The sequence below is a fragment of the Lipotes vexillifer genome, unplaced genomic scaffold (assembly GCF_000442215.2).
Source record: "Lipotes vexillifer unplaced genomic scaffold, Lipotes_vexillifer_v1.1 scaffold1980, whole genome shotgun sequence".
Classification (NCBI taxonomy): domain Eukaryota; kingdom Metazoa; phylum Chordata; class Mammalia; order Artiodactyla; family Lipotidae; genus Lipotes; species Lipotes vexillifer.
In genome coordinates, this window is record NW_006797999.1 from 1,540,194 (window position 1) to 1,550,802 (window position 10,609).

Here is a 10,609-nt window from a genome sequence, read left to right on the forward strand (position 1 = left end):
CTCTTCCGAAGCCACGTCATAAAAACGCTAGCGCTCAAAAAAGATAAATGTATTCTTTAATTTAGTGCCATCAGATATCTACGGAGTGTTTCTATCATAGTGAGAAAAGTTCCAGAGAAGACTCAGCCCACCCAGAGAAGAGGCCCCTGCAGAGAAGGTGGGAAACTTGGGGTTAGAAATGTAGATTTCAGGGTTTTACAAGTAGATCTGTTCTCTGAGAATCTATGGATGGATGAATCCGGATGAATCCTTAAAGTCCAGGACTACGGGAGGAAAACGAAAGAGCAGGGTTGAGCCTTGGGAAACGCCCAGAAATGTGAGAGCAGCACAGGGACCCACAGAGAGGTGGTTTGATGATGCTGAGCGGGTTAGAGCGGGGGTGTGGGGTGGTCACGCATCAAGGGCCAGCAGAGCAGGGAGCCCAGAGATGGCAGCCAGAAAAGGACTGCGTTTAGGTAACTACGAGGCCGCCCGGCAGGGTGTGGGGACGGCCTCCTGTCGGCTCATGGAGCAGATCTGACACATCACGTCTCCCCCCAGCTACGCACCACACGTTGGGGGCTTGGAATTAGCCGTGCAGGAGTATTTCCACCGCAGAGATCGGCAGAGGCTATAAATTAGGGCTAGTTTTTTGTTTGTGTTTTTATAGTAGTTGGTTGTATGCGTGTAGTAGCACGTTACAGAGGCCAACAGGTTTCCACAGACTGGTATTTCTTAAGCTTTTTACATGGCGACGCAGCAAACATAGTTTACACCCGAAACAGTGTTCAGGAACCTCCTTAACCTTGCCGCGTGGGATGCATTCTGATCTCCCTCCTCTTTCCACCTGTTTCCTTAAAAAGGAGGAAAAAATGCTGTTTATAACTCACTAAACTGATCGCACGACCTACAGCTGAGAAAGCCTTGATTTACGGAAGACTAGAGGTTCTATGTGCATCATAAGGCCAAGAGGTGGTTACTTTAAAACTAGAATAGCCGTTGTAGATAAGACAGTTTCACCTCGAAGAAGAAAAGAGACGCAAAGTGCTGAAAAGGCATCGTCTTCAGCAGTGGGGGCTCAGTGCACATGTGTAAAGAAGAAAACTGGGGCAGCGGGAGTCTGCATCATAGGAGATGCCTGGTGAGGGGCTGCCGAGAGTGGGGCCCGGTCCTGGGCCACAAGAGAAGAGAAGCCTCTGTTTTGTTGCGACAGCCTGTCTTGGAGAAGGGTCAGCTGTTCTAGAGGTTGAGGGAAGGAAACTGGACACATGGGGAAAAGCTAAAAACCGGATTCCCTTGGGATTGTAAAAACTGCTTTTATTTAGTTAGTTGGAGCCACTGTTAACTCCTGCAAACCAAAGAGCACAGCTTTAAGTGGCAAGACCGGGCCTTGAACCCGGGGCTGACGCTTGTCGCAAAGCTGTTTTTCCAGACTTGCCTGAGAGGACGCGAAGACAGGGAAGGACGCTCGGCCTTGCGGTCAGGCCAGCCAGGGCCCCGGAGCAAGCCCGTCGCAGGCAGACCCTGCTGCTGGGTACTCCTTGGGCCTGGAGTGGCCTCCTCCAGGCGGTTACCTGTTAAGTGACCAGTGGAGATGCCAGGCCAGGTGAATGAATCCCCAGCCTCCGCCCTGACTGGCCCACGTTAAACAAGACGAATGGACAGTCATCAGTCACGTTGGTCTGCCCAGAGGACAGTCTGGGGCCCGAGGCCTGTCTGCCTGGTGCTGCCTGGGCGGATCAGCCCCAGAGAGAAACACAGGGCGATCCTGGAGGGTCAGGGCCGCAGAGACTGGAGGCCGTGGTGCCAAGAGGCCACAGGCCAGAAATGCGCAGCCTTTCAGACTTGAGGATCTGGACCCACAGCGCAGGGGGGCACGAGGTGGGAGGGGCCCGGCTGAGTGTCAGGGGCTTCGCGGGCCGGGGGTTCCTCCCCTCGACCCTCAGGTGAGCAGGTGCCCGGTGGCTGGGGTGGGTGTTCGCCACGTCTGAGTTCGGGGTGTGCAGTGGTGAACGAGGGCAGCGAGGTGTGGATGGGACGCCTGTCATTGTCTGGTTTTGAACGTGTGGGATTGTGGGTTGTGACCTGTTCCCTTTACAGAGCCTCACGTGTGCCTGGCACTCAGCTGCTCTAAATGCCCGGTACACCTCTTGTTTCCCTAACAAGAAGCTTTGTATTTTCCGTCCTGTGATTTTGTGGTTAAGAGAAAGGAAGTCTGTTTATAGTCCAGCGTGTTGTTTCTATAAACCACCCTTTACACAGGGGTGTCGGATGCTGCACGAGAGAATCTGTTTCATCTGATAGTTTTCGTTAATGAATCCAGACATAATGTTATATTTTGCCCCAGACTGCCTCGGATGAATTAGAGGAAGACAGTTGTAGTCAATGTGACAATTTTTAGAGATTCATAAGAGGACGATATCATAGAGTTTCCTAACAGATTCAGAAACTCTGGTCCTGAATATTAGTACCAGCACCATCAAAAAATAGTTACTAGGTGGGAAAGCATATTTTTGATATTTGAATTTAAGAGGACTTTCTTTGTTTCCCAACGTTGCCATCAAGAATTGGAATCTGAATTTCCTCCTTTATTCATTCAGTAAATATTTAACACCCGTATGTTCATGGCATAGCATTAGGCTCAGGGAGTTACACAGAACCTAGAAGCCTGGGCTGTGTCCTCAAGGGGGAAATAAAAGCAACAAGTTCCTCTAATTGTTTTTACACTGAGCAGTGTTGATACCAGCTTGGGAACATCTCGGTCACCGGGGAAGGAAATGGGGCCGGGGGGCCCCTCCGAGGCCACTGCCCTGACAGCCCTGAGGGTCCCCCCCATCCCTCGGGGTTTATGGGACAAGGTCTCAAGGAGCCAGGCTCGGGTCCCTCTGCAGCCAGTGAGGATTGTTCTCTGATGGGCTGTGATGTGATTAAGCACGGCTGTTTTTTTTTCCCTTTAGATTTTCTTAACAATGTCAGAGACTGTTCATTTCTACACACAACTAAATCGTGGTGTTCGTAGGCTAAGGTGAGCACTCGCCAGCATCTCCTGTGAAGGCTCCAGCTCAGCTTTCTGCCTGCAGGATTGCAGAGCTGCTGCAGGACTCACAGGGACACTTACAACGTCCCCCGAAGACGGGAGGCCTGGGGAGGACGGTGGACCAGGGTCTGTATCCTGTCTGAGCCAGAGTGGGCCCCCAGTAAAAGTTTATTGACTGAGTGAGGACATCCGAGCTAAAGTATACAAGAGCCATGAGTTTAGGCCACTCTTCTTTTAAGGCCTTGTCGACTAAAAGAAAAGCACAGAATGTAAGAGCCGGGAGTTGAGTTTTATTCAGGGTCTTACTGAGGACCAGAGCCAGGAGACAGCCTCTCGGAGACCCTCTGAGAGACAGCTCTGAAGACGTAGCGAGGGAGGTCCATACGTATACGGTCTCGGCTAAGGGGCTCGTGCGGTCAGCATACAGTATAACCAGTCACAAGGAAGAGATATCTCAGTTGATGAATTTAGTGCTTTCCTAAGTATGGGAAGATGCAAGAATCTGGGTTCATAAAAAGATTTCCTTGGAATTGATACCTAATTTTTCCTGAAATGTGTATCTATCTAAGGGCCTGTTGCGCCTGTTTTCCCAAAGCACAGAGCGCGTCCTCCCGTCCTTTGCCCTGAATTCCTTTCAGGGCGCGCGGTGGGTCAGCGGCTGCTGTGGCTGATGACATGATCTTGTTGAGCTGGGTGGTGGGCAAGATTCTTTGTTTTACAACCTCAGTGCTCCTGGACGAAGGTGCTCAGGGTAGGAGGGTGATAAGTTGGAGACAGGGGGAGACCTTCGAAGGCCCCTATGTTTATAATTAGAAGTTTTGTATGATTCGGACCAGGGCCAGATGGTAATTCATTCAGTAAACATTTATCTAGCACTCGTGTGCCTAGATTGTGTTAGGTCCCCTGCAGATATGAGAGGGTTCTACAGGGCAGTGTTTTCTAAACGTGTCGGCAGCTTAGAATCATGAGGGAGAATCTCTGAAAAATTCCAAAGCCTAGGCCACACTCCGGACCATCAGGGTCTCCAGGTGGGGGACACAGACATGGCGGTTTCCTCCTTGGGGGGTTCCACCAGGCAGACAAGTCTGTGAATCACCACCACAAGGAGAGCAGTTTTAGAGAACGCACCCAGAAACATAAGTAATGATATTAGAAGTCAATACAGCAGCCTCACAAAGCAGGTCGGGGATTCTGGAGTAGATCCCGAGAGGCGAATACTACGAGCCCCCTCAAAGGAGCACCTGTGGATTAGGTGGCGGGAACACCTAGCCTAGCAGCCTGGGAAGATGGGTGGGCGTCAGCAGGTGCGGGACAGGAGAGGAGGGAGCCTCCCCAACCTTGAACCCAGGCAAGGCTGGGGATGACCTTGGATCACCATTTGGGGGTCACTGACCAGTCTGGCAAGAACTTGACTTTCCACGGCCATTAAGTGGATGGATGTTTTTCGTAGGGAAGACCAACCGCTGGTTATCCGATGGCATTTTTCTTTGGTGTGTGTGGGCTGAGGGCCATGAGGTGCAGCAGATCCCTCAGGACAGAAATGCTCAGCTTCACTTCCTGATTCTCTTGCTCTCAGAATTGCCCTTTGCCCGCTTAGTGGCCCTGGCAAATATCCCTGCGTGTGCGTTATCAGCACACAAGTGAGCCGTTTTATGCTGGTGGTTCCGTCCCCGCCTTGTGGGTCTTGTGGAGCGGTGAGCCATCGCTCTGCTTGGGGTGGGTGGGGACAATTGACCTTGGCCCCTCCTGGCTGCTGTAGGTGCTAACAGACCCAGGGCTGCTGCGGTCCACGCTGCTCATCGCCAACCTGTCAGACCACGTGGCCTGCGTTTCTCAGTACTTTCCGTCCCTAATCAGTTTTTTAAAAACTGGGTCTGTTATCTGTGTTATTTCATAGGGGCAAACGGAATGCCTCAACACTCGGCGAATTCTTCATGAGCTCTTTGCAATCTAAGTTTTTCTTTCTTTCTCCTTCAAACCCACAGTGTGCCACGCCGAGCTGAATGCCATTATGAACAAAAACTCAGCAGACGTGAAAGGCTGTACCATGTATGTCGCCTTGTTCCCGTGTAATGAATGTGCTAAGCTCATCATCCAGGCAGGTAGGACCCGGGCCATTCCCATTTGTCACATTTGCATTGCTGCCTGCTCACTGCAGATGTGTTTGATCTTAAATCGCTATTGTTTAGATCTAAATTAACTGCACTGTCAGCTTTGCAAGATATTTCCTGTGTTTTGTGTTTGAATGGTGCCAGGTATTCTAAGACTAATTGCATCCTCTGTGATTCTTAGCATGTTTTTAATTTAGTTTGCAACTTCCTAAACTGCAAGATGCCAAAAAACACCACCAGCATTGCATATAATTACTGTCAGTTTACTATTCTCTGACATATTGTGCATAGATTAGGGGGGAGGGAGAGAAATGAACTTCTGTCAGAAACAAGGTCAGCTGGGAGTCTCTATATGAAATTTTAATTTGTATCTACTACATGGTAGATATATGAGGACCTAAACATCTCTTTGCATGTAAATGTCATAAGACTCAAATGGTACAACTTGAAGTTTTTCTTACATTACGGTTACCATAAATCTGCACCATTGTGTTCGGAATATTTCACCTTTTTCAAACTGTCGCATCTAAGATTCAGCTACACTTTATCTCCATAAAGCTCTCGGCTTGAGATTTAAAGACTTAACCACGTTAGCCAGATGTGTGCTTTAATGGGACTGTTTATCCCGAGCCCTGGATCTCTGAGCGGAAGCGGTCTGGTGGAATCAGGATCAAGGGTCTCAGTTAAGGAGTCTCGTGGGCTCCCTCCCTGGGGGTGCACGACCCTTCGCGAGTTTTCCTCGCCATCCTTAGCACAGCGGCGGCGGCAGGTGCGTGGGAAGAGCAGCCTCCTGCGGTCCCTTCTGAGGCTCGTGGAGGAGCGAGTGATTGTCAAGTGCCCTCCAGATTCTGGGCCCTCAAGTTAGAACTGCCTGGTGAGACAGGGGTAGGAAACAGATCTGCCCTCTGTCGAGCTGGCTTGAACTGGTCTGCAGAGCCATTCCTGGCAGCGCGGTGGTCCTCATCTCTGATGCTGCCGGTGTTCTCCACCAGCCCCGTTAGCCTCTTGAGTTAGGAGTCGTTGCCTTGCGAGTAAAGAATATTTGATTGCCTGCAGTAAAGAAAATTGGTTAATCGGATCAAGGCTTGACTATTTGACATGTTTTCACTTTGCATTTTTAAAAAAATCCATAAAGACTGGAGGGCAGATTAAATAGAATCCATGTGCTGCTGTATTTGAGAGCAGCAGATACATATTTCAGTCACTGGACATTGTGTGCTCGAACCCTCAGGAAAGGTGATTAATCAGACTCCACCAGGGCTTCTGTCCGCATGCCTCTTGTTGTATCTGTATGTGTGCATAATGCGGTTTCTTTCATTGTTGCCTTTTAAGGGATAAAAGAAGTTATTTTCATGTCTGATAAGTACCACGACAGCAATGAGACAAGAGCCGCGAGGCTCATGTTTGAAATGGCCGGGGTTTCCTTCAGGTGAGTGGGAGGCGTGCGGAGGAGAAGGTGCTGGAAGGCCTGATGAAGAAGACACGCCTGACCTTGTCTGGTGTTTAATTTCTGCTTGGGATGCCTGACCTCCACGCTTGGAAGCATCTTTTTATTTACTTTAAAAATTTATTTCTTAACTGAAGTATAATTGACTTACAATGTTGTGCTAATTTCTGCCGTACGGCAGAGTGACGCAGTCATATGTATGTACACATTCTTTTCCATTACGGTTTACCACAGGATACTGAATATAGTTCCCTGTGCTCTGCAGTAGGACCTTATTGTTTATGCATCCTCTGTATAAAAGCTCACATCTGCTGACCTCAACCTCACACTGTGTCCCTCCCCCAACCCCTTCCCCTTGGCAACCACAAGTCTGTTCTCTATGTCCACGAGTCTGTTTCTGTTTCCTAGATAGGTTCATTTGTATCATATTCTAGGTTCCACATATAAGTGGTATCACATGGTATTTGTCTTTCTCTTTCTGACTTACTTCACTTAGTTTGATAATCTCTCGTTGCATCCATGTTGCTGCAAATGGCGTTATTTCATTCTTTTTATGGTTGAGTAATATTCCATTGTGTGTGTGTGTGTGTGTGTATACACATACACACACACACACACACACATCTTTCTTATCCATTCATCTGTCAGTGGACATTCAGGTTGTTTCCATGTCTTGGCTATTGTGAATAGTGCTGCTATGAATATAGGGGTGCATGTATCTTTTTTGGATTAGAGTTTTGTCTGGATATAGGAAGCATCTTTTTAAATATGATGGGCTAAGGCTCTAAAGATTATTCTAAGGGTATAATATAGGGGTGTATCTTTTTTGGATTAGAGTTTTGTCTGGATATAGGAAGCATCTTTTTAAATATGATGGGCTAAGGCTCTAAAGATTATTCTAAGGGTATATTTTTATGGGCAGTGACAGAAGTAACTGAAGACAATCTGTGTAATGATTACACTTTACTTTTAGTAGCTTTCCAGGGCTTGAACTAATTGTTCTGGTAGTGAGAAATTTTAAAATTCACAAGTTTTATAATATTAACATTAAATCTTTTTAAATTTTGCAGATGTAGCAACTCTGGCATAAAATATTTAAGGTGAAAATAACCTGCCAGGTTGGAACACTGGGAATTCTTTTTACAGTCATAGTTTAAATTGAGGTCTTAAGTCATTGAGATTTATATGCTTTACCTTTGGTAGGCACAGATGGGGAGGCATGTGTTACTCACAAGTCAGTTCAACCATCTTTGGTTTCTGGTAGAAACTCCTTTTAGACTGAAAACTTTTAAAGAAGCTCCTTCATAGTGTTTGTGTCAGCAGTTGGGGTCCTCGTAATTGGTGACATACCTAACCTTTTGGATTGCTCTTTAGGGTTATAAGTTATACGTAATGAATCTCTTGCACTATTGTGCCTTCTGAGACACAAATTATTTACATAATAATTAGGTATTTACTGTATACTGATTTTTTTTAAGGAATATGTTTAGTCCCCATGAGTGTTCCTTTCACCTGCTTGAGAAGGTATATTAATGAGTAAAAACTGTCATGGGTTTATTTTACTTCTGCATTTATAGAACATGATTTTAAAAATGACTCCACTAGAGCTGGTTGTTTTGTATTGAGAGCAAAAGAAAATTTGCTCTTTTTTTTTGCTTTAGAGCAACTCCAAGTTGGCTGCAAAAATTTCCTAGACAATAAGATAAATCTGGTGGGGAAACTAGTCATTGGATGTCATGTCATGCAGCTAACTTGTTAGAAATCCTCTGACTTCCCGATAATTCATGAACTCAGCTAGCTGACGAACACACAGACCGAGCCGCCCCATGCATCTTTTTTTGTCTTAGTCTTTTCCGGTCCGTGTTCCTCTCGGTGTGGTGCACTGTAATTGGCTCCTATAGAGACAAAATATCAAGCGAATACCGGGAAATTTTTTTCCTCCCCGCAGAAAATGTAGGTTAAGCCAAAGTAAACAAATGGCTCTAACTACTCACTAGATAATATCTTTATATGTTTTGTTTCTTACCTTTAGGAAATTCACACCAAAGTGCAGCCAGATTGTCATTGACTTTGATTCAATTAACAGCAGACCGAGTCAGAAGCTCCAGTGACTTACATCTCATTAAACCTCCAGAAGATTGGATTATCCTCTTCTAAGAAGCTGCTAATGCCTTTCATCTTAAAGTTACACATAACTTTTTAATAGCCGGGACGGCAAAAGTCGACATCTGAAGAATGTAAAAGCTCAAATCTTCCTGACTCGCTCTCCTGTCACGTGGAATCTGCATCTGTTGAAACTGTCGATTTAGGGTGTAAAATAAAGGAGCTGTGGGTGCGCCCGGAGCTGGAGCGGGCACCTCCCCTCCTGTCTCCTGGTTCGCTGGGACGCTGGTGGCTGCGCAGAAAGGCATCACCCGTGGGTCGTCCACTGCGTTTCACAGCCGCTCTTCAACGCCACGTGTGCTGGGAGGACAAACAAATAACTGTGGCTGTGTGCCTACCGGGATGAGCAGACACGTCGATGTGAACATCGGGCCCGAATGAAGCATCACATGTCATGCCCTTGGGGAAAGGAAAGGAGCCGCAAGACAGAGTTTCGAGAGTTGAGGGAGCTCCCAGCCGCCCAGCCACCAGCCCCAAAGTCCTGGACGGGGTGCGCCTTCGTCCCGGCAGATGATGACTGCAACTGAGCAGGCGTTCTTTCCCTGCTCTGCTGTCCCGCCTCCCACAGGGCGGTGCCGCGGTGTGCCTCTGCGCGGTGGGGACCTCTGTTCGTGCTTCTTGCTCTGGCTTTGTGGGTGACACAGAGCTCTTACATTAGTTTATTTGAGTAATGAGTCGTTCCCGGGGAAGGCAGCCCGTCGCCCTGCGTCGCCCCCAGGTCCACACCCTGCCCGGGGGCGGAGCCCCGCCCCGCTGCTGCACGTGCCAGCACAGTTCATTCCCAGGGCTGCTGTCTCCTGTCCTGTAAGTGAAATGAACGTGAGGAGGTGTCAGTTCCGTCCGGATCTCTTGGTGACAGGAGCTCACTTGCGCTCCTGGCGCCCCGCCTTCATTGACACACATCTCACCTTCCTAATCACTTCGATTTGGGGGATGCGTAGCAGTGCACCTTGTCTTTAATCTCATTTCATTTTTATTAAATGTGCTCAGTACCTTCGTTGAGAAAATGGTTTCTTTATCCTAAAGATCATGACCGTTTTAAAGTGCTCTTACATCTTTATGCATTTTTATTTTGTCTCTGAGGTTTTGGATCCCATATTCTGGGGCATGTCATTTCTGTGTTGTCTGTGAAGCACACTGCATATGTTTTAATGCTCAGAGAACAGTTTGAGGCACGGATGCCGTGTGCCTTCCCCAGGGCTGAAGGGCGATGCGTCTCTGGACCAGATTGAAGATGTCCGGGAAGGCTCTCTTCCCTCTCTCTCTCCATCGTGCCCTGCTCCCGTCTCAGGTGTGGCCATCTGATCTGACAGGTCGTCTCCACCACCCAGTAGGTCCCAGGCCTCCTCCCTCCCATAATCCTGCAGTCTCCAGTGCTGGCTTATCTGCTGCTTTCCTACCGTATTCTTTCTTGAAATCTCCTTTTCTCGCCTCAAATTTTTTCTCTCTTGTCTCCTCCAAACCCCCTGCCCTCTGCTCTAAAATGCATAAAACAAAAACAAAAGGTATATAGAAGCAAGAAATCAGTAAAGATATTTAAAGATAGAAAATACGTTAGATATTTTTGTGTTGCTGTGAATGAGTTGTGAGCCCTTTTAGCAAGGAGTGTGTCATTGTTTATGTCACATTCGTAAATATGTCTAGGGGCTAGCGCCCTGTACAGTCAGCCCTCCGTGTTTACGGATTTCTGCATCTGCGGATTCAACCAACCTCACATCGAAAATGTTCAGAAAAAAAGTTGCAGAAAGTTCCAAAAAGCAAAACTCGGGTTTGCCGTGCACCTCACAGGCAGATACCGCGTGTTTTACGTATTGGAGGTCGGTTGCAGCCCTTCTTGAAGCAAGTCGCTCAGCGCCATTTTTTCAGCAGCAT

At 47.7% G+C, this 10,609-nt stretch overlaps 1 protein-coding gene across 1 annotated transcript in view; it reads left to right on the plus strand.

Annotated features, from left to right (window-relative positions):
• The window catches only part of LOC103084202 (deoxycytidylate deaminase), a 23,899-nt gene extending 15,214 nt beyond the window's left edge, over positions 1-8,685 (plus strand). Inside the window, exons 3-5 of the mRNA XM_007470026.1 lie at positions 5,002-5,118; positions 6,460-6,556; positions 8,607-8,685. Of these exons, the coding sequence (XP_007470088.1) occupies positions 5,002-5,118; positions 6,460-6,556; positions 8,607-8,685 (293 nt within the window). The remainder of the gene's footprint in view (positions 1-5,001; positions 5,119-6,459; positions 6,557-8,606) is intronic.
• Positions 8,686-10,609: the final 1,924 nt, after the last annotated feature.